The 24,254-nt window shown below is 44.3% G+C and overlaps 1 protein-coding gene and 2 long non-coding RNA genes across 5 annotated transcripts in view; 1 reads left to right on the forward strand and 2 right to left on the reverse strand.

Moving 5' to 3' along the window:
• Positions 1 to 125: 125 nt before the first annotated feature.
• On the forward strand, positions 126 to 23,443 carry LOC117523392. Its single transcript, XR_004564492.1, has 3 exons — positions 126 to 136; positions 17,945 to 17,951; positions 23,124 to 23,443. It is a non-coding gene; the product is annotated as an uncharacterized LOC117523392 (long non-coding RNA).
• The window catches only part of prkn (parkin RBR E3 ubiquitin protein ligase), a 102,700-nt gene continuing 82,642 nt past the window's right edge, over positions 4,197 to 24,254 (reverse strand). For all 3 annotated transcript variants that reach the window (XM_034184898.1, XM_034184899.1, XM_034184897.1), the window contains 3 exons: positions 8,621 to 8,707; positions 7,163 to 7,280; positions 4,197 to 4,390 (listed from right to left, as the gene is read on the reverse strand). In XM_034184898.1, coding sequence (XP_034040789.1) covers positions 4,287 to 4,390; positions 7,163 to 7,280; positions 8,621 to 8,707 — 309 coding nt within the window. In that variant the 3' untranslated portion in view covers positions 4,197 to 4,286. The remainder of the gene's footprint in view (positions 4,391 to 7,162; positions 7,281 to 8,620; positions 8,708 to 24,254) is intronic.
• On the reverse strand, positions 10,312 to 12,274 carry LOC117523391. The gene is made up of 2 exons (XR_004564491.1): positions 10,910 to 12,274; positions 10,312 to 10,646 (listed from the first exon to the last, which is right to left on the reverse strand). It is a non-coding gene; the product is annotated as an uncharacterized LOC117523391 (long non-coding RNA).

Below are 24,254 nucleotides of genomic sequence, written 5' to 3' on the forward strand. Positions count from 1 at the left end.
GGACCTCAGGAGGGCTCCAGCCACGGTTATTACTCCTGGAGCTGGCGCTAATGTCCTCTGGGGGGTGTTGTGCTCCACTAGTCGTCTGGGGGGGTGTTTTGTTATTTTTAATTTATGGAACTTGTGTTTATATTGTGTTGATGGGGCTCTGTTGGGTTTTTGGGATTGTATTTTTTCTTTTCTCCCCGGGGTTTGATGGGACGGTCCTCTGGGGAGGAGTTGGGGTGGTTATTGTGTTTTTATTTTATGTTGTTCCCCGGTGTGCTTCCCTGGGGTGTGTTTGTACTGTCATCTGGGGGGGGTATGTTGGGGGGTTTTTCTGTGTGTTTTTGTTTTCATGTTAGACTGTGTTATGGACTTCTTTTGGGGTTGTTGGGTCTGTTTTGGTTTTGATGCCAGCCGGCCTTCCAGCCGCATTACCCTGTCCTGTTACCTGCTGTGGACTCTGGGGGCGTTGCACTGCCTGATTCCTGCCGTGGACCCCGGAGGGAGGGGCTGTTTTCGGACCAGGTCTGTGTGGTCGCCGGGAGGTTTCCCGTTGATGGGGGGGTACTGTTGTGTGTTGGGGGGTTTGGCTGGACTTTTGGTGCTGCTTTTATTTTGTTTTTCTCTCCAGGTGGTTTTGAACTGATTCCTGAAAGGAATGTGCTGTACAGAAGAATCCTTCACCCTCATTAAGCCTATCTGCTGCACCTGTGGATGACGCTCACGTGCGGACCTAAGGACTTTCAGCTGGGACCAATTATGAGATGAAGTACTGCATTTAAGCCCTGAGTGACCAGGGCTGAATTGCTGGAGAATACGACCTTGTGACGACCGTTTGTGTGACGCTGAGGGCCGCTCCAGGTTCTGACACATCGTGCCTGTGAAGGTCAGGGGTGAGGGATACACTCTGTCAGCACACTTCAGAGGTGACTACTGCTTGAGTAATTAATGATTGTAATTTGGCGTCTAACGCAGCTTTATTGGAACAGTGGTGAAAATTGTGTGGTTTGCTCCTCACTGCCATGGCGTGCAGATTAATGATCCTCCACTTGCCGTGAGAAGCTGCCCCTTTAAATTAAGCCTGAATTTAAAGATGAACGTGTTGCTGATGATGTGTGCCTCTGAATGGTGTTTTGTGTTACAGTGTTAACTTACCTCACCTTGTCCGTCCTTCACAGAGCCAGTTCGTGTCCTAACCACCTGGAGGGTGTCGGCGGGGTTTCTTGGGTCCAGAACTGCTGGGCTCCGATTCGTTTGGGCGCTGTGAGAGCACGCCGTTGTTCACCTCGCCAGGCCATTATGTCTTTTGTTTGCACTTGTATTATTGCACAGGAGGGAAATTTTGTTTTTTTGGAACCGCTCTCTGATTATTTAGGGTGGGTTCAGTCAGACGCTGGTTCGGTTCTCTAACCCGCGTCCTACACATAACAACTGTGCTGTAACTTTAGAGGTATTACACTGTAACTTTAGAGGCATTGTGCTGTAACTTTAGAGGTATTACGCTGTAACTTTAGAGGCATTACGCTGTAACTTTAGAGGCATTGCGCTGTAACTTTAGAGGCAGGGTTAGGGTTAGATTGGTCAAAGGAGGAAGACGAGAAGCCCCTCCTCAGATAGGGGGAGGAGCGACGGAGCCTATAAGAACCAAGGCACCGGCACGCCCCAGTCATTCCAGCCACAGGGACCAGAAGAAGAGGAAGTATCTAGCAGCAGCCAGACAACAAAAATAAGTAAGATAGCAAAAGAAAGTCTGAACCATGAGCAATAACACCAATGAAGCCTCTACAGCCATGTTCAAAGTGAATAACCTGGAATTTGCTACACTATTAATTTCATGGCTCCTCTACTGTTGCGTTGGCCGTTGGACTATACGCCATTCCCAGTTTCCAAAGTTATTCAGTTTCTGCCCGCCTCCGTCTCCCAAGGACTATGCACATCCACCCTGCCTTTCATGTTAGCCACATCAAGCCTGTTCATTCCAAGCCGTTGTGCCCTCCGGCTGTTTCCCTGCCTCCCACCCGGTGTGTGGATGGGGACCCTGTTTTTACCGTGCGGCGGTCCTGGACTCTCGCACCGTGGTCGTGGGGTTCAGTATTTGGTCGACTGGGAGGGTTATGGCACTGGGGAGCGGTCACAGATAGTTACTTTTCCTCCAACATTTTTGGCAGTTTGGTTTGTGATTATTTTCAGATATGACTGTTGGCCTTTGTTTTGTTTTTGTTTTTTTGATCAGTGGATTTTTGTTGCACGTTGCTAAAGACTCTGTTGTATTTTGGTTTTGGTTTTACCTTGGATTTGGTCACTTCATACGTTTCTAGTGACTTTTTGGGGTTTTTTATCGTCATTGTGGATTCCATCACTTTGCAAAAGACTCACTATAGTTTTAGATTTTGTCACTGGACTGTGTTCACCTTATCACCTGGACAATAAATTCCTTGTGTAGTCACTAACCTTCCTGTGTCGGCTGCTTGCATCTTGTGACCCATCCATCACCGTTTAGTGGTTTAAATCATAACAGAATGGCTGTTTTCATTTGTGACCTTTGAGGTCAGTTCAGTCTCCGGATGTCCGGCAGCATCAACGCCTTCCTGGATGCAGCAACCCCCCCCACACACACACACATTCACACACCTATCCATCAATTTGCACCCTTTGTTGTGTGGGCCGCCAGAAGAGGAGGTACTGCTGGCCCACCACCAGAGGGTGCCCTGCCTGAAGTGCGGGCTTCAGGCACGAGAGGGCGCAGCCGCCTACAGGAACAGCCGAGGTGACAGCTGTCACTCATCAACTATGACAGCTGTCACCGATCATCTGCATCTCACCCGGGATAAAAGCAGGATGACACCTCCACCACATCGCCGAGATATCGACTTCTGTGAGAGGTAACTTTCTCTGCCAGCATTCAGTGATTTCAAGAGCTATTGTGTTGCAGCTGTCAACCAGAGGACTGGCGTGGGTCGCGACTGTTTCGTCCTACGTCCCGTCAGATAAGTGGTTAAACAGACGCTGCACGAGTGTGTGTTAAAGGTGGAGGTGGAATTCCCACCATTATTGTTACGGGGTGTACACACACCCACACTTAACTGTCTTTGTTCTCCGCCAGCAGTACCAGATCAGACACGCTGAGACGGTGGCCACCTGGGGACTTCGGGACTTGGCGGCTCCAGTATCCTTCGGGTTCGGTGGCGGTGGAAATCGTGTGGTTCCAGTTCATCTCCAGATGGGCGTCTCCTATCGTCGAGCCTGCCCACACGATACCTTCATTAATTGACTTGTATTTATTCTGTAATCTGCTGTGTGTGGTTGTGACATTCACAACAGTAAAGTGTTCTAATTTAACTCCCTCTATTGTCCGTTCATTTACGCCCCCTGTTGTGGGTCCGTGTCACTACACTTTCCCAACACCCTTTTGTGGTCATCATTTGGGTTTTTGCTCTGCTCTGTAACGTTCATTATTTATTACCATCTTGCATTTTCCAATGAAAACAAAAGATTTCCACATTTCCCAGTACATGCACAGTGCACAGTACACATACACAGTACATTTCCCATTCATGTCCCACACGCAACCTTCTAAATGTCCAAGTGTCATAGATCATCCATCTAGGCTTCTTGGTTGTTGGGAAACACAACCTTTGACCAAATTACTCCAAAGTCAAATCATCTCCAGATACCCATGCAGGAAATATTCCCACCAGGTTTGAAGGAGATCCATCCAGGAGGTTTTGAGTTCTAGTGTCCAGGTTGACACGGTTCAGAAAGAAACAGACTGAGGCAGAATTTGAAACAAAGATAATCTGGTGTTTATTTACAGACACATTTCTCCAGCAGCAGTCTGCTCTGGATCAGGTCCAGTGTTCTGGATCAATAAAATCCTGATACTGTGTGTAAACACCTTCACCTTTGAACCGAGTCCCAGCTGATTCATTCTGTGCAAACCCTCAAACCAGTTTAAACTGTGTTGCACTGGTTTAACAGTGCTTTAGAGCAGGCCATCAGTCTACATTGGTTTCAGACGATAAATCAATCAGTGGCCTGAACTAGTTTGAAGTAGTTTAAACTGGTTTAAAACATAGATGTACTACTTCAAACTAGTTCTAATTCACGTCTGAAATGGATTTAAAGCTAGATACTGGTTTTAAACCAACCAGCTTTCAACCTGGTTCATGCATGTAGGCTGGGTGTTTTGGCCCGACCCCTGAGCTTAAGGTCGACGGTTTAATTCCTGGCAGCAGAATCCTGGTTTGATTAAATCAGAGAACTTTATTTGAATGTAGAGATGAGCAGTGGAGCATCTGGAGTCAGCCGAACCAGTGGTTTGCCATGCAGTCCCTGTTCCAGGGGACGGCACAGAGCCAGCACCACTCAACCCGGCACAGAGAGCACACCATGTGCATGCAGCCGCCTGCAGGGGGCACAATCACACAACAATAAGAAGCACGCAGCAACAAACAAGACCTCGAGTGATTCAGAGCAGCCACGTGAACAGCCAACGGCAGTCTTCAATAAAGTACTTCAAAGTGATACTTGAGTGAAAGTACAAGTATCTTACCATAAAATTACTGTGGTAAAAGTTAACATCTCCTTAAAAACTGTTACTTGAGTAAATGTATGGAGTAAAAGTAAAATCCAAAATGAGTGGAGAGTGAAATAGACAAAAAGAAAGTTGGTGTGGTGTTTGGAGAAACCAGGAGGGGGCCTCAGCGCCTATAAAAGGCTGGATCAGTCGGTGTTGGTGACAGGATGAGTGAGCAACAGGTGGATGTATATACATGTGTATATATATTCATTTTTCCTGGAACACACACACACACACACACACACACACACACACACACACACACACACACACACACACACACACACACACACACACACACACACACACACACACACACACACACACACACTCTTCTGTTAAACACAACAGCCAGACTCGTGTGAAACAGAACAGTCATTTATAGCTACGCAGTTCTGCCAAATTTAAGGAAAAAAAATGCAAGCGACATCACCACCAACCACTGCAAAGCAACCAAACGTGGCGCCGCTTTTATGCACCACATGTCCAGGGAAATTTCAAATAAAATAATTGAAAAAAACAGTCATGCTGGCCAGTTTTATCAGTACTAAAGTGTGTTAACTCCAGCCGATGATTCAGATGGCTTTTGGTGACGATCCTCTGGGCATCACAGAGATTAAGGAGCGGTACTGTTAGATAAATTATACTGTAAAAACATGTTTATCATTTATTATCATCTATTACGTCTGCTCATTTCAAACTGTTCTGTGTCTTAAAATCTGCAAACTGTTTCTCTCAGATATTCACAGCTGCAGCCTGTTTACAGTTTGACATTTAGCAAGCTTCAGCAAAATCGCTCACTCTGTACCTAAGATTGGAATGATTCAGTTGTCACTCTGTACCTAAAATTGGAATGATTCAGTTGTTTGCAAACGTATCTGCACTTGACTAATAGCACATGTTGCAACCATGGACTCATGTAGCCACACTTATCTTTTGTTTTCTTTACACAATAAAAGGACCGCGAGAGGAGGTCAGTTAGAGAAACTGCACGAAGCTGCCAGCCTCTGCTGTATCTCTCCTTTGCAAAGCTCACTAAAGACATCTCAACTCTGTCTGGTTCTGTCTTGTATGTCTAGCCGAGGTCAAACCTGACAGGTACAACCGGTTTAAAGACGTCCGCACAACAGTGGAGAGCGAGACACGTGCCGGTCGGCCATCAACATGCTGAAATGACCAGATCATTTCCAAAGTGAACGCTGTGGTGATGTGGGACCGTCGTGTGACTATCCGAGAAATTGCGGAAGAGGTGGACATCAGCACTTTTTCGACACATTCCACTGTGACAGAAGATTTGGCCATGAAAAGAGTGGCGGCGAAATTCAAGCTGCTGCTAACGGCGGAGCAAAAGCGCCTCCGTGTTGAAGTCTCACAGAACATGCTGTGACATGCCCACCTCTTCCACAATTTCTCAGATAGTCACATGACTGAAAAGTCACCGAAAGCTAACTGTATCATCCGAATGGTTTCCACCTGGCTGTCGCCCAGTTTCTGGCAAAATTTGATGCAGCGCTGCTCCAGTCGTTCCGTCATTTTCCTTGCAATGAAAATCCGCCGAGCGTACAACACATGTCCTCACACAAAGGCTGCTTACCAGGAAATGACGCAATTGACAGGCGTGAAAAAGTTCACGCATGCGCACGAAGGTTCAAGGTTGGCTGATGCAATCACACGTGATTTAAATCCATCAGGTTTTTGCAAAAAATAAAAAGGTCCAATAGTTTTTAACAGACCTCGTATATTGTAGTAACGATTAATGAAGATGGTTCAGGGAAATGTATCGGAGTAAAAGTATACATTTTCTTGAGCAAATGTAGTGAAGTAAAAGTGAAAGTTGCCAGAAATTTAAATACAGTACGTCAAAATTCTACTTAAGTACAGTAATGAAGTATTTCTACTTTGTTACATTACAACACTGGCCAACGGTGTTATGTCGCCACCGTCTGGGTTCTAACCTGCTGACCCGACAGCTCACCTGGCAGGTGCACTGAGGGGTAGAAGACTGACACCACAGGGCGGACAGCGTGATGCAACACTTTGTACTATTTCAATTTACTAAACTTATAAAGCGCCAAATCACGACAGTGTCATCTCAAGGCGCGTCACATAAAACAACTCAGCAATAAAAACCAAAACAAATTAAATAAAAAAAAAAATTAAGGAACATGATGAAAAGGTTAAAAACATGATAAAAAAGTAAAAAAAAAAAAGAATAAAAGAATCAAAACACAGTAAACAACATATTAAACATATAAAACAACGAGATTTAAAAGTCTCCACAGAGTAACTGCCTGACAAGCACAAGAATATCATTCCACAGAGAACGTGCAGAAACATGTGGAGGGACAATCAGCACACTGCGTTTTTAAACCCACTCAGAACTAAACATTTGGGACACAAACACAACTCATCGGCTCGGCTCCAAACCCGCTTCACATCCATTATTACATTTATGAGGTTAGTGTACACACATCAAATTGTATGACAAATCTGAACTATATTGCCTGCAGAACAAACTTTTGTTATTTTTTACTTCAACCAAGTTTTTAATTTTCAAACTTTATTTCAACAATTCATTATTTTTCTGTTTGTCATTACCGTTTCTCTCCACCGGGACCGAACACTGGGGGCAGCGTTTAGTCACCTCCTGGATGAGGAGAAGGGAGGCCTGGTCCCACCTCCCCCTGACAGACGCCTCCTCCCCCACAACAAAACCCTGAGGACAAGGTCAAGCAGAGGACACATGAAAAAATCAACTCCAGGAACTAGAGGAGCACAAGAACGTCCTGCCGACGGTTTAGAGACGTGTTGAACTCAGAGAGACGTTCTCTCAGTCCGTCAACACATTCTGAGGGACCACTGGAGACAACATAATGTCCATGTGGTATCTCTCTGTGGACGTGACCCAGCACACAGGTCAACCAGAACCAGTTGTTAATGTTACTGTGGTGGTGGTCTGCGCACTCTGAGGCGTAACCGGTTGTTAATGTAACAGCGGTGGTGGTCTGCGCGCTCTGAGCCGTAACCGGTTGTTAATGTAACAGCGGTGGTGGTCTGCGCGCTCTGAGCCGTAACCGGTTGTTAATGTTACTGCGGTGGTGGTCTGCGCGCTCTGAGCCGTAACCGGTTGTTAATGTTACTGCGGTGGTGGTCTGTGCGCTCTGAGCCGTAACCGGTTGTTACTGTTACTGCGGTGGTGGTCTGCGCGCTCTGAGCCGTAACCGGTTGTTACTGTTACTGCGGTGGTGGTCTGCGCGCTCTGAGCCGTAACCGGTTGTTACTGTTACTGCGGTGGTGGTCTGCGCGCTCTGAGCCGTAACCGGTTGTTAATGTTACTGCGGTGGTGGTCTGCGCGCTCTGAGCCGTAACCAGTTGTTAATGTTACTGCGGTGGTGGTCTGCGCGCTCTGAGCCGTAACCGGTTGTTAATGTTACTGGGGTGGTGGTCTGCGCGCTCTGAGCCGTAACCGGTTGTTAATGTAACAGCGGTGGTGGTCTGCGCGCTCTGAGCCGTAACCGGTTGTTAATGTTACTGGGGTGGTGGTCTGCGCGCTCTGAGCCGTAACCGGTTGTTAATGTTACTGGGGTGGTGGTCTGCGCGCTCTGAGCCGTAACCAGTTGTTAATGTTACTGGGTGGTAGTCTGCGCGCTCTGAGCCGTAACCGGTTGTTAATGTTACTGGGTGGTAGTCTGCGCGCTCTGAGCCGTAACCGGTTGTTAATGTTACTGGGTGGTGGTCTGCGCGCTCTGAGCCGTAACCGGTTGTTAATGTTACTGCGGTAGTGGTCTGCGAGCTCTGAGCCGTAACCGGTTGTTAATGTTACTGGGGTGGTGGTCTGCGCGCTCTGAGCCGTAACCGGTTGTTAATGTTACTGCGGTGGTGGTCTGCGCGCTCTGAGGGTTACCGATTGTTAATGTAACTGCGGTGGTGGTCTGCGCGCTCTGAAATAAACCAATAACACAGTATACAGCGACATCTTGTGGAAAATCCACAGTCCCTGAACTGAACAGAACAAGCTTTCTGCATATCGCCGCATGCCGTGATTGGTCAGCTCACCTGTGATCCTACATTGGTCAGTGGTGATGTCAGAGTATGACACGCCCCTTCATGGTACCGCTCTCTGCAGAGTCTGCAAAAGACAAACTGCGCGCGCACACACACACACACACACACACACACACACACACACACACACACACACACACACACACACACACACACACACACACACACACACACACACACACACACACACACACACACACACACACACACACACACACACACACACACAGAGTCAACAGTGCCTTCTACTGGCTGAAGGCAGTTGCTGACGTGTTATGTGAGATGAAAAACATGTTTTCGTATGTTGTGCTTTGTGTTATCTTGTGATACTGTGTGTATTACTGTCATTTTGTTTTGTGTGTTAGTTTTCATTGTGTATATATGTTACTTTGCATGGTTGTGTATTGTTATTTTGTATTGTGTGTTTTTCATTGTGTCAATACACAATATTTTCTTGTGTTATTTTTATTGTGTATTGTTATATTGCATTGTGTGTTATTTTTCAGTTTGTATTGTTAGTTTGCTTTGTGTATTGTTATTGTGGTGTTGTTTTGCTTTGTGTATTGTTATTGTGGTGTTGTTTTGCTTTGTGTATTGTTATTGTGGTGTTGTTTTGCATTGTGTATTGTTATTGTGTTTTACATTGTGGAATGTTATGTGTTTTTGTCTTGTGCTACTGTGTATTGTTATTGTGTTGTTTTGCTTTGTGTATTGTCATTGTGTTGTTTTTCACTGTGTAGTTATTGTGTTGTTTTGCATTGACTGTTATTGTGTTATTGTGTATTGTTATAAGACAAGATAATACTTTATTGTCAGATCAGAGATCTGGAATTTGCCTTACATATTCAGTAGCTCTGTTACAACACAATACATAAACAACACAAAAAGACATGGATATTTCACAAACAATCCATAGAACAACTAGAGACATTTGTCACGAAATGCCCCACGTACAGTGCTATTTTCCATTTAAAGTGCAGTAACATGTACATGTGTGGGGTAGGTATTTGGTTGACCCCTTACGTGTTTGATGTAAACTGGGATACACAGTGGAAAAATTGGAGATTGACATTATATTTATTTAGAGGATGTTGCCAACAGTGATCATACAAAGTCAGTAGCCTTCGAACAAATGCAACTACTGGTAATTTTTTAAAAGTAGGTCAAGGTCACCAGCCTTCGAACCCATGTTAAGTACTCCTCCAAAGCATGTACCCACCAAATATGAAGTTTCTGTGAGCAACAGGTGTTAAGCTACATTGCGGCAAAGGATTTGGCAGTTGTGACCATTGGTGACCTTGGAAAGCAAGTCAAGGTCACTGGCCTTCGAACCCATGCAAAGTACTCCTCCAAGGCATGTACCCACCATATATGAAGGTTTTGTGAGCAATAGGTGCCGAGCTACGTTGCGATGAATGAATTGTGTCTGGACAGATAGACGGACAACCTGGATGCAACATACCCCGCCTCGCGGCGCAAGCGCCGTGCGGGTCATAAAAATTTACTCACATTGCAGCCATGATAATGTTGTTATGGATTAAGCTCCTTATTTAGTTTAAGTATCGACTGATGCACAAAAGAATGTTTCAGTCTGACCTTGTTAAAGCGTGGAACACTGTATGGGCGTCCAGATGGGAGAACGATATATTCACTGCTCAGAACACAGTTAGTGTCAGAGATGATGTTTTTTGCCAGCCTTATTGTTTTGTTGTGATAAGAGGTCTCATACAGACCCTCTAAAGGCTGACCAACAATTTTTGAACAGATTTTTAATAAGTGTTTCAGTCCAGATTTTACAGAAGTGGACAGGCAGCTGTACCACACAGCATTACAATACTGCAGTACACTGAGAATAACAGAAGTATAAAACAGCAGGAGTATTTGTCATGTAGCTCCAAACGATCTTAAACGACGGAGAAAATACATCCTCTGTTTGGTTTTCTTACACGTCATCAATATGATGTTTCCAGAATAGAGTGGCATCTGTCATGATGCCAAGATATTTATTTGACTCCATCTGTTGGATTTTTTTTTATTCTGTGAAGCCTCCCAGTTGTCCAGGTGGTTTCCATAGTAGAGAAGCTTGAATCTTCGACTGGACTGGGTTGCTTGACCCGAGGATGTTTCGCTTCTAATCGCGGAAGCTTCCTCAGCTAAAATTCTTGCTCTGGTAGTCTGACTTCTGTCTTGACTCGTGTAGAGAAGTAATTTGCAATTAGAAGCAAAACGTCCTCGCGTCAAGCAACCCAGTCCAGTCGAAGATTCAAGCTTCTCTACCACCTGTTGGACTGTTTCATTATTGACAATTGTGGAGTTTACCCTTATTGGTTTTGGATTAAACATAATTTCCTTGGTTTTCTTTGTGTTTATCTCCAGAGCGTTGTTTTTGCTCCATGTGACCACTTTATTAACGCCTTGTTGGGGAACATCAGGATTTTCTGATCATGTAGTAATGTCAGCAAAACAGTATCGTCAGAGTATTTCAAAACATACTGGTTATTTAAAGTTGAACGGAGATCATCTATGTGTAGAGTGAAAAGTATTGCAGAACTTACGCAGCCCTGAGGTGCACCAACGTTGGTTGAGATGGCAGAAGAAAGGGTCTTGTTTACCTTAACCAACTGGACTCTATTTGTTAAAAAAGAGGCAAACCAGTGGATCAGGTAAGGGTTCACTCCCAGATAGGACATTTTTGAAAGTAGAATATTGGGTTGTATTGTGTTGAAAGCTGAAGAACAGTCCAGAAAGAGTGCTCTTGTATAGTTATGTGGTTTATCAAGATGTTTTGTGATGATATAAACCACAGTGGCCACAGCATCTTCAGTGCCACAGCCTGTTCTATATGCAAACTGTGATGGATCTAGTTTGTCATTAGTGCAGGCTTGCAGATGTTTGAGCAGAAGTCTTTCTAGAGCATTCATAATCGCAAAGGTCAGAGCTGTGGGTCTGAAATCTCTGTGTTCTTTTGGACATTGAGTTTTAAGCAGAGGTTTTATGTGTGAGGTTTTCCACCCTGTTGGAACTGTGTTGAGTGTCAACTGAGAGTTGAAACACTGGTTGCCAGGCCGGTGCCATCTCTACCGCAAAGGTTTTTAAAATAAAAAGACGACATTTATCTGGTCCTTCTGTTTTTTTTTACTGTTTTTTATGTTTTTCTAACTTCATCAACAGTGATCTCAATTTTATCTGAAGGTCCCAGATGAATATTTGAAAGAATTTGATTACATTTCTCAAAACTGTCTGATAACTCAAATCTTGTGAAATAACTGTTCAAGTTGTAACAATAGGTTTGTTTTGTGACACCATCCCTGTCATTGATTTCATGGTGTCCCACACCTTTTTTGAATTGTTAGCTTTAAACGTGTTTTCTAAATCTTATTTATTTTTTAATTTTGCTTCTCTTATTTTGATTCTCAGTCGTTTTTCTGTCTGCCCAAGTGTTACTGTATCTTTGTTTTTAAAGGTCAAATTTCGTTCATTTCTAACTCTTTTGATGTCCATGGTCACATATTGTTTATTACTGGGGTAGATTATAACTTATTGTATTGTTAATTTGCTTTGTGTATTGTTATTGTGTTATTTTGTATTGTGCATTGTTATTGTGTTGTTTTGCTTTGTGTGTTATTGTGGATTGTGTATTGTTATTGTGTTGTTTTGCTTTGTGTGTTATTGTGTATTGTGTATTTTTATTGTGTTGTTGTTTTGCATTGTGGATTGTTGTCATGTGTTTTTGTGTCTTGTGTCATTTTGTGATATGTATTATTTTGTGTTGTTGTGTATTGTTATTTTATCTGACTCACTCATCCTCAACCGTTTAAGATTCCCGAGTTCAGTCTGCACCATTAAGAAGACTCTCTCTCTCTGGTCACGCCCTGTTTCTGGTTCATTCCAGGCACACCTGTTCCTAATCAGCACCTCTTTGCCAGGGCTTATTTAAGCTCCTCTGTTCTCCTTGTTCTTCGCCAGATTGTTGCGCCCTGTGCCTACTTTCCAGCTCTGTTTTCTTGTATTCTCGACCTGCTGGCCTCAAGTGTGTATAACTACTTGCCCGTATCTTCAACCACGCCTTTTGCCTGATGATTCTGTTTTTGTTACTCTTGTTGGACTGCTTCGCAGTGTACCGGACCCTGTTTACTGTTTTAGTAAACAGTTTTTACCTACAGAGCCAGTTGTCTGTGTCCTGCATTTGCGTCCAGCCATATCCGACCGCTAGTCCTGATAGAAGATTCCTGAGTTCAGTCTGCACCATTAAGAAGACGATTCCTGAGTTCAGTCTGCACCATTAAGAAGAAGATTCCTGAGTTCAGTCTGCACCATTAAGAAGAAGATTCCTGAGTTCAGTCTGCACCATTAAGAAGATGATTCCTGAGTTCAGTCTGCACCATTAAGAAGATGATTCCTGAGTTCAGTCTGCACCATTAAGAAGATGATTCCTGAGTTCAGTCTGCACCATTAAGAAGATTCCAAGTTCAGTCTGCACCATTAAGAAGATTCCGAGTTAAGTCTGCACCATTAAGAAGATGATTCCTGAGTTCAGTCTGCACCATTAAGAAGATGATTCCTCAGTTCAGTCTGCACCATTAAGAAGAAGATTACTGAGCTCAGTCTGCACCATTAAGAAGATTACTGAGCTCAGTCTGCACCATTAATAAGATTCCTGAGTTCAGTCTGCACCATTAAGAAGATTCCCGAGTTCAGTCTGCACCATTAAGAAGATTCCCGAGTTCAGTCTGCACCATTAAGAAGATTCCCGAGTTCAGTCTGCACCATTAAGAAGATTCCCGAGTTCAGTCTGCACCATTAAGAAGATTCCCGAGTTCAGTCTGCACCACTAAGAAGATGTCAGGATTGGAGTTTTTCCGGTTGGGTTTTGTCTGTCCCTTTTTCTCTTGTCTTTCCCTGCTGTCTCTTGGTGGTGGTTCTTTCTCTCTCTCTCTGGTCACGCCCTGTTTCTGGTTCATTCCAGGCACACCTGTTCCTAATCAGCACCTCTTTGTCAGGGCTTATTTAAGCTCCTCTGTTCTCCTTGTTCTTCGCCAGATTGTTGCGCCCTGTGCCTACGTTCCAGCTCTGTTTTCTTGTATTCTTGACCTGCTAGCCTCAAGTGTGTATAACTACTTGCCTGTATCTTCGACCACGCCTTTTGCCTGATGATTCTGTTTTTGTTACTCTTGTTGGACTGCTTCGCTGTGTACCGGACCATGTTTACTGTTTTAGTAAACAGTTTTTACCTACAGAGCCAGTTGTCTGTGTCCTGCATTTGTGTCCAGCCATATCCGACCGCTAGTCCTGATAGAAGATTCCTGAGTTAAGTCTGCACCATTAAGAAGATGATTCCTGAGTTCAGTCTGCACCATTAAGAAGATGATTCCTGAGTTCAGTCTGCACCATTAAGAAGACGATTCCTGAGTTCAGTCTGCACCATTAAGAAGAAGATTCCTGAGTTCAGTCTGCACCATTAAGAAAAAGATTCCTGAGTTCAGTCTGCACCATTAAGAAGAAGATTCCTGAGTTCAGTCTGCACCATTAAGAAGATGATTCCTGAGTTCAGTCTGCACCATTAAGAAGATGATTCCTGAGTTCAGTCTGCACCATTAAGAAGATTCCGAGTTCAGTCTGAACCATTAAGAAGATTCCGAGTTCAGTCTGAACCATTAAGAAGATTCCGAGTTCAGTCTGAACCATTAAGAAGATTCTGAGTTCAGTCTGCACCATTAAGAAGATGATTCCTGAGTTCAGTCTGCACCATTAAGAAGATGATTCCTGAGTTCAGTCTGCACCATTAAGAAGAAGATTCCTGAGTTCAGTCTGCACCATTAAGAAAAAGTTTCCAGATTTTAGTCTGCACCATTAAGAATAAGATTCCGAGTTCAGTCTGCACCATTAAGAAGATGATTCCTGAGTTCAGTCTGCACCATTAAGGGCCCGGTCCCACTGGAGAGAGGATTAATTGCGCATGAATTGAGTATACATAATTCGGGCGTTCGTTGTCGTCCGCAACAAAACTGGCCAAAAATGGCAAATTCCCCAGTATGAATTATGGATATATTAATAATGTATAGTGAATATACAAGGGCTGTCAATAAAGTATAGGTCCTTTTTATTTTTTTCAAAAACTATATGGATTTCATTCATGTTTTTACGTCAGACATGCTTGAACCCTCGTGCGCATGCGTGAGTTTTTCCACGCCTGTCGGTGACGTCATTCGCCTGTGAGCACTCCTTGTGGGAGGAGTCGTCCATCCCCTCGTTGGAATTCCTTTGTCTGAGAAGTTGCTGAGAGACTGGCGCTTTGTTTGATCAAAATTTTTTCTAAACCTGTGAGGCACATCGAAGTGGACACGGTTCGAAAAATTAAGCTGGTTTTCGGTAAAAATTTTAACGGCTGATGAGAGATTTTGAGGTGATACTGTCGCTTTAAGGATGTCCCATGGAGCGGGACATCGCACAGCGGTGCCAGGCACCGTCGTCAGCCTGTTTCAAGCTGAAAACCTCCACATTTCAGGCTCTATTGATCCAGGACGTCGTGAGAGAACAGAGAAGTTTCAGAAGAAGTAGGTTTCAGCATTTTATCCGGATAGTCCACTGTTAAAGGAGATTTTTTTAATGAAAGACGTGTGGACGGCTCCGCGCGTCGGGACGCAGCCGGCGCGGTGCGGCGGCACAGGAAAAACACCTCCGTGTTGATAACCATTTGTAAAATCCAGGCAGCTTTTGATGGCTTTCAGTGGAGTGAGTATATGAGAAATTGTTTAACAGCTGGACATGTTCCAACTTGTCCTTAAGGCTTCCAACAGAGGTGTTTTTCCCTGTGGTGGAGCGTCGCAGCGGCTGCGAGCCGACGCTGCAATCCGTAAAAACATGTGAATGAAATCCATATAGTTTTTGAAAAAAATAAAAAGGACCTATACTTTATTGACAGACCTCGTATAACGAACAATCACGGATGTGTAACGCATGTATTGAGGACACAGATCGGACACATTGCGATTATCACCGAAGTGTTACAGATGTATTTGACGGGCCAAACGGCACCAAGTGGACGGACACAAATGTAGGATTCAGGTCTCAGCTTCACAGTGTTTAATGTCAGGACTTGCGTGAGTCGGTACACAAAAAGACAGTCCAAAAATAACAACAGTAACCGAAGCATTTGGCAGAGACAGGTTCCAGAAACAGGCAGACAGGTCGATACACAGTAAAGCAAAAACAGGACTGTGAAAACTCTGAAGACAAACACTCGAAAGAGGCACAAGGCACAACGATCTTGCAAGTGAGAGAGGAATAAGGGTTGACTAATAAAAAGGATGTGATCAGGGTAAATGCACCGCAGGTGTGTGAAGAAAGATCCCAAAAGAGGCGTGGCCCCAGGAAGGGTAGACAGGAGGGAAACGCCACCAAACAACACAAAAGAAATCCAGCCACCAAACCCCAGTGCAAAAACTAAATGCATACCCAAAACAATAAACAATAACCCCCACAGACTCAATCATGACATCACCCCCGCCCCATGACCGACTCCGGATGGCCCAGGAATCCCCGGACACGAGGCATTAAAGTCACGGATGAGAGCCGGATCCAGGATGAAGCAGAACGGCACCCAGGAACGCTCCTCAGGACCATAGCCCTCCCAATCCACCAAGTATTGCATGCCCCCGACGACGAGCAGCCAGGAGACAGCGGACAGAGAAGGCAGGACCGCTGCCCATGAAGCGGGTGAAGGTGGGGGACCGGCCGGAGGACATAAAGGACTAGTCCTCACAGGTTTCATACGACTCACGTGGAATGTAGGATGGACCCGTAATGCCCCAGGGAGACACAGACGAACTGACACAGGGTTGATCACCGTGGTGATGGGAAAGGGACCCACAAACCTGGGCGCGAGCTTGTGAACTGACCCCCGAAGTGGCAGATCCCTGGTTGACAACCAAACCCGCTGGCCGGGCACGTAGGGAGGCGCGGGAGAACGATGGTAGTCCGCTGCTGTCTTGTATGAGGAGGAGGTCTTGAGTAAGGTTCGCCGGGCCCAGACCCAGATCCTCTTGCAGAGCTGGATAAGAGTTAGTGCAGAGGGAACAGAAGCAGATGAGTCCGTGGGAAAAAAAACAGAGCTGGCTGATAACCGTGTACCACATGGAAAAGGGAATAACTGGTGGCTGAGGTCGGAAGTTGGTTATGGGCCAGTTCCACCCAGTGATGTTGTGCAGCCCAGTTTGATGGACTGTGGGATGCTAGAATGCGAAGTCCCTTCTCCAGTTCTTGATTTGCACGTTGGACTTGGACTTGGACATTGGCCTGTGGATGATACCTGGTTGTAAGACTAGCTGTTGCTCCGATCAACTTGCAAAACTCAGCTCAGAAATGGGACATAAACTGAGGACCCCGGTCGGACACTATAAACTGTGGAAATCCATGCAGCTTAAACACATTTTGAAGCAGAACCTCAGCGGTCCTCTTGGCTGTGGGGAGTTTAGAGAGAAGCAAAAAGTGACACATCTTGGAAAACCGGTCAATAACTGTAAGAATCATGGTGTGACCTTGCGAAACCGGAAGGCCGGTGACAAAGTCTATGGCTATATGCGACCATGGACATTTGGGGATTGAGAGAGTCTGAGAGACTTCTGTCTGACTCTTGTAGAGAAGAATAAAATTATTATTTTATTCTTCTCTACAAGAGTCAGACAGAAGTCAGACTTCCAGAGCAAGAATTTTAGCTGAGGAAGCTTCTGCGATTTGAAGCTAAACGTCCTCGCGTCAAGCAACCCAGTCCAGTCGAAGATTCAAGCTTCTCTACTATGGAAACCACCTGGACAACTGAGAGCCTACACAGAAACAGTGACCATCAAGCTTGCCTTGCATTAAGTCTTTTGGCCGTGCGCAAGAATTCCAGGTTGTTGTGGTCAGTTAAAACGAGAAATGGTAACTGGGCCCCCTCTATCCAGTGACACCACTCCTCCAAGGCCACCTTAACGGCCAACAGCTCATGGTCACCTATGTCGTAGTTGTGCTCAGCGGGAGATAGCTTTTTGGGATAAGAACGCATAGGGATGCATTTTATTATCGGAGGAACTGTTGGGAAAGTGAAGTACACGGACCCACGAAAGGGTGCGTAAATGAACAGCCAATAGGGAGTCCGAATAAATAACAATTTATTCTGCAAATGTGCACAACAACCCAATATGCTTTTAGTCTGTCAATCAATCTACACAAAAAGGTGACGTGTGGGCAGGCCTGAGGGTAGGAGACGCCTATCCAGAGAAGAGCCGGGACCCATGAAGTTATAGGTGGGTGTGTGTACACCCAGCAAACAGTCAGCAAAAAAGTTCAGTTCCTCTCCTGAGGGAAAAATCCACCACTCCCAGAAAACAGGAACACTGAAAACGTGCGGTACTAACAGTATACTTAGATAAGGAAAGTGAGGAGTGGAAACGCCAACTCCTTCCAACTTCCACAAACCCAGCTCCAAGCTGCGAGTATGCCAGAGGTTACGACTGCAAAGGTCAGTAGCAATAAATGTGCGAACGGCACAAAGCGGCTGAGTAGGTTTACCTGACGGGTAAGCTGATAACTCGGCAGAGTTGTGGTGTCTCTTCCAGGCTTTTATGGAAAGTGAGGATGATGACTGATCTCTGACAGCTGTGAGCTCCAGGCTCCTGGGGCTCCTGTGAGGTGACTACGCCCTCTGGTGCCTGAAACCCGACGACAGGCAGGGCACCCTCTGGTGGCGAGCCAGCAGTACCTCCTCTTCGGGCGGCCCACACAACATGAACTAACTTGTGAAAGTACCGCCCCCACCCTAACGTCCGAGGCATCTACCTTGACCACAAACTGCCGACCTGGGTCAGAGAGAAGGGAGGACATAAACCTTTTCTTTAGCTCCCGGAAAGCTTCCTCACACTCACGAGACCAGACAAATGCCTGATGAATGGAGGTAACATTGTATAAGGGAGCCGCCACGGTACTAAAATTTCGTATGGACTTTCCATAAAAGTTGGCAAAGCCTAGAAACCGTTGGACTTCCTTGCGATTACGAGGAGTGCCCCATTCCGCTACAGCTGCCATTTTGGTTGGATCCATCTGAATCACCCCCTCAGATATCACAAACCCCAGGAAAGACACAGTGGGTTTGTGGAACTCACATTTTTCCACCTTGACGTATAGCTGTTGTGTGGGCCGCTGAAGAGGAGGTACTGCTGGCCCACCACCACCAGAGGGCGCCCTGCTTGGAGTGCGGGCTCCAAGCACGAGAGGGCGCCAGACCTAGAAGAAGTGACAGCTGTCATTCATCCCCTGCACCAGCTGTCAGTCGTTCATCATCATCACCATCATAAAAGCCGGACTGCAACGCCACCTCCTCGCCGAGAAATCGACTACCAGTAACAAGGTAATTTCTCTGCTGACTGACACTGTGTGTGTTTAACCTGAACTTCTATTGCAGCCGTTTTCCTGGAGTGTTTCCTTATCTGGAGGATTGGCGTTTGGTGTGACAGTGACGGCTTCGCCTCACACCCCAACTCAGATAAGTGGTTGACCAGGAGCTGCACGAGTGTGTGTGATTGGAGGTGGAGGTGCTCCCTCCTAACTGTGTTTGGACTGTGAATTACTGAGTGTGTGGACTCAGACAGGAGAGAAACACCAAACAACACAAAAGAAATCCAGTCACCAAACCCGAGTGCAAAAACTAAATGCATACCCAAAACAATAAACAATAGCCCGCACAGACCCAATCATGACAATATTTGAGAATGCATTGCGCAAGTGTTGCAGAAACAGCGGTTGTATTGTGCATTTGCGGCATCTGCATTGCGGTCATAAAAGATGTGCACCCGGGCCTTTCGGGATCACTATTCACACCGACACGACAGCAACAACATGCCCACACGAACGAAGCAGGGGAGGAAGAGACAGAAGGCTGTTGCTGATACAGAAGAGAGGGCTCTGTCTCCTACTCCACCTCCTCCAGCAACAGATAGGGCCCCGTCTCCCACCCCATTCCCTGATTGGTGTTGTTGTTGGATGTCAGCAACTATCACACTACGTCTTTGGGGATCCATAACTACATCTGTACGTCTCCACAGCTGGACTGGCACTGATTGGCAGGTATGTCGATTTCTGCCACATTTATATAGCACTTTGTGTTGCAAATTGTTCCCAAATTAGATGCAAAGCAGACATAATACAAACGCTTTATTTATGTCCACTGTCTGCATTCACTACAACTTATTTTAGTTTGTGATGTGGACCTGACAGGCACGCTATATAGCCGTTTTACACACTGTCCAAGTCCGCTGCCAAGCCGCAATATCCCGTCAGTTGCGGATATCAGCGGATATACAGCGCATAGATTGAGTATATATTGAGTATGTAAGGCGGATGTCATCTTCAACCAAAATTTTGTGCAGCTCAAAACTCCTGGCAACGGGAAAACGTGCCTCTGTGGAATATTGTGGATGTGTGCGGATGTCGGCAGACTCATACAAGCATGTCTATTGTAATACAAGAATTCTTTCAGCTGGTCATTTATTAAAGATTCCAAAATTTTAGATAAAATACAAAGTTTTGAAATTGGCCTATAGTTATTAAAGATTGTAGGGTCACCACCTTTGAATAATGGTTTGACAAAAGCTGATTTCCATATTTTGGGAATTTGCATAGTGCTCACACTCAAATTAAAAATATAACTCAGGGGTTGTGCTATGAAATCAGCAGCAATTTTCAGAAAGTAGGGATCAATTAAATCAGGTCCTTGACGTTTTTGAGCATCTAACAATTTTAATGCTTTGTGGACTTGGCCCAAGGTAAATGGCTGGAAACTAAAAGCTGATGTATCAGTGGATGGTTCAGACACAGTCACTGGACTGGTTGAATTTAGAGAGGGTGTAAAGGAAATAAAATGTTTGTTGAAACAATTTAACATTTCAACCTTATCATAAATGTTTCTTGAGTTATGAACAATATCATTTGGAAGAGCCTGTGAGTCAATTCCAGCGGTTAGAGATTTTAGTTTTCCAAAATCTTTTTAGGTCATTAAGACTATCAGTTGTAGCTGACAAACAGAATTGGGACTTGGCCTTTTTAATTTGGGAGGAACCTTTATTTCTTAATTTTCTAAAAAATATCCCAATCACATTTGAGACCAGTTTTTCTTGCTTTTGCCCAGGCAAGGTTCCTCTCACGTAAAACATTTTCCAAATCTGGTGTAAACCAAGGATTATCTCTTCCTTTAATTCTAAATTTCTTAAAGGGGGCGTGCTGGTTAACTGCAGCCATGAAACACTCATAGAAAAATGACCAAGCTGTTTCAACATCTGGAATGAGTTCAATTCTGTTCCACTGGCACTTAGAAAGGTCATGATTAAATGCCTGTTCACTGAAATGTTTTAAATCTCTCTTTATAATGACTCGTGGTTTCTTTTTATCCATTTTATTATTCCTAACAGTGGCCACGATGCAGTGGTCACTGAGATCATTGCAAAAAAAAACCCCAGTTGAGCAGTATTTATGTGGGGCATTTGTTAAGATCAAATCAATCAATGTGGACTTCGAAGGACACTTATTATTTGGACGAGTGGGGGATGAAATTAGCTGTGTTAAATTCAATTGATCACATACAGTTTTGAAATCATCTGAATTTGAATTTAGCCAGTCCCAATTTAAATCTCCAATTAGTATAGTTTCATTTGAGTCAAATTTAAATAACAAATCCTTCAATGACTGGAGTGCATTTGAGATGGCAGAGGGAGGCCTATAACATCCCACAACATTTACATGCAAGCCCTTGGCAATTTCAATCTTTAATTCTAAAAATTCAAATTGTTTACAAATAGAAACATGATTGTATAATGATTGTATAAAGAAGTGTAGCTCACTGAGGGACAAATTAATCCAGAAAAAGCCACTGTTCCTGTAGTACCCCAACCCACCTGATGTTTTTCCTAAGAGAGGCGGGGCGCTCACGCTACCTGTGCAACCTGAGAGCAGAGTCCATTTGCTCATTTACTTGTCTTTTAGTCATTGTTTGCTTGTGTGTTGTTTTATCTTTCTTGTTTTGGAGTTAATGTGAAAGTCAGGGCTGTGAAATGAAAATTGTGAAATCCAAGGAAAATTCGCAGGGGGTCTGCCCCCCCAAGGAGCTGGGGTCTTGGGCCTTGTGGGGCCCCAGAAACCAAATTAAATTTTCATCTACTGATACATTTTCAACATCTCCTGGAAGAACAAATCTCAAAATTAGTGCATATTTAAATGATCCTCGATTCAACCTTTCATAACAGAATATGACATGGAAGTAGGACTTGGAATGATTTTCCTTTTAATTGTAAACCAAATTATTCATTAACTCAGAACAATTAAACTACATGAAATTCATGAAGACTGAAAAGACTGTTAAACCATGTCAAAAACCACAGCTAAAGATTGTAGAATATTTTTTAAAAAATCAGGGTAAAATATCAATAACATACCTAACAATAAAAAGCCACACATTCTTGTGTAAATTCCTGTAAATCCACTCAAAGCCACAATGTCTTTTTTCCCATGAAAAAAGTCTACATTAATAAAAACTAATTTACATTGTTGTGTAAATTCATGTAGCCTAAATTAATTCAAAGCCACAGTCTTTTTTTCAATGAAAGAAAGTCTAGATTAATGAAAGAAAAAAGGCACATAATTTCTGAAATCCTGTTTGAACAGCACAGTGTTTATTTTCCAGAGAGAAAAAAAATTCTTACCAGTTCACTTTTCCCGTTTATCTTTCAGGTGTGTTGATGAAGCCAGCAACAATTCCACAGATTCTTGTCCTTATCAGACTTTTTCAAACCATCTTTCTCGCCATCTTCGCTCTGTCTGACGTCGCTCTGTGACACAGACATGCTGCAAAATTCTTCTTTTAAAAACTTGAAAGTTCTAAAAGTTTGCGATGTCCACATGCTACGTTCAGCTAGCTTCGCACAGGAACCACACAGCGTCACCGCAGCAACCAACCAGTCCCCGCTTTACGACAACTGTCGTAACAGCCAGGCTTTGAGTGCCATTTATTTTCCTCGAAACTCCGCGGATCCAAGGAAACTGATTTGTATCTGTAACACACAGATCAGTGTCCGCGGACTTATAAAACTTGCATTATGTCGTAAAAAAAGAGAATGCTTTGCGATAAACATTTTAAAAACTCAGTAATGATCACAATTAAAGAGTACAACACTGACAATCCCACACCATTCCCCATGATGAAATCCGCGGAATTCCGCGGAGTTTTCACAGCCCTGGAAAGTGCTTCTGACCATGAGGGGAGCTTACCTCAGAGTTTTTGTTGCACTTTGGACTTTTTTAGGACAATTTGTCCTGGGACTTCATGTTGGCGGTGGGGAGGTTGCTAACACAATCTCCTACAGCTGTGGGTTCCTTCTCACCCTTTGGCCACTAGAAGCAAGAGACATTTGTTTGAATATTCCCCATTTTCTTCAGAGAAGTCAGTGAGGTGACTTACATACTGCTGCAGGCACCGAAGGAAGAGAGGGAGGAGAGGTGGCGTTCAGCGCAGAATGAGGAAATATGGGCTCAGTGACAGACGCTGGCTCCCTCCGCTTCCATCCATACTCAAATGTACAGTCCATTTGGAAAAAGATGGATGGACTGGATGTCAGGGTTTGAGATTTGCCATGTCTTCTGTTTTATTTTCTGGTCTGTTTTGTTATTTTTTGTTCATTGGTTTTGTGTGTGTTTATTCTCTTGCTTGGTTTTGTCGTACTTGGGTTTGTCTGTCTCTATCTCTCTTTTCTGTCTCCTGGTGTTTGGTGGTAGGTGTTTCCCTGTGTCTGGCCACACTCTTGTTCTGGTGCTTTCCATGCACGTGTTTCCAATTTGCAGTGGTGGGCACAGTTCTGCTAACCGCTAATTATTGAAGCTAATGTTTTCATTATCGGATTAGCTTTTCAGATAACTTTGAAAACCATCAGCGGACTAATTATCTTTCGATAAATTTTGGTCCGATAAATTTTAGCCCGCTAACATATTTTTGCAGGTGTAACAGTTACAAACATTTATGAAGTCTAAAATCAGTTGAGTACCTACCTGTTAAATGTTTTGTAGTAGATGTGTAGTTCTATCTTCTGCAAACAGAGGAGAGCTGGTTCCAGAAGAAACCGCTCTATCCTCTGCAGGCAAAGGAGAACTGGTCACAGAAAAGAAAAAAAAGCTAATTTCTTTTGACCCCATACTGATAGAAGTTATTTAAATTAACATCACGTCTTTTAGTTTTAAAGTAATGCACTAATTTTGAAGGTTTTAGTGTGGACATACTGTGTCCAGCTGCATTCTGGGTAATGTCAGTACAGTCACAACAGAAGAAATGCATTTGAGATGCTCTGATTAGGCTTCACACGGACAACAGCATTAAACTCTTTGTATTGTTGTGTGGGCCGCCAGAAGAGGAGGTACTGCTGGCCCACCACCAGAGGGCGCCCTGCCTGAAGTGTGGGCTTCAGGCACGAGAGGGCGCAGCCGCCTCACAGGAGCAGCCAGGGTGACAGCTGTCACGCATCACCTGCAACAGCTGTTACCCATCATCTGATCAACAGGGGAATATCAGCAGGACAACGCCTCCACCTCTTTGCCGAGATATCGTTTCTAC

The sequence above is a fragment of the Thalassophryne amazonica genome, chromosome 13 (genome assembly GCF_902500255.1).
Source record: "Thalassophryne amazonica chromosome 13, fThaAma1.1, whole genome shotgun sequence".
NCBI classification, from domain to species: Eukaryota; Metazoa; Chordata; class Actinopteri; order Batrachoidiformes; family Batrachoididae; genus Thalassophryne; species Thalassophryne amazonica.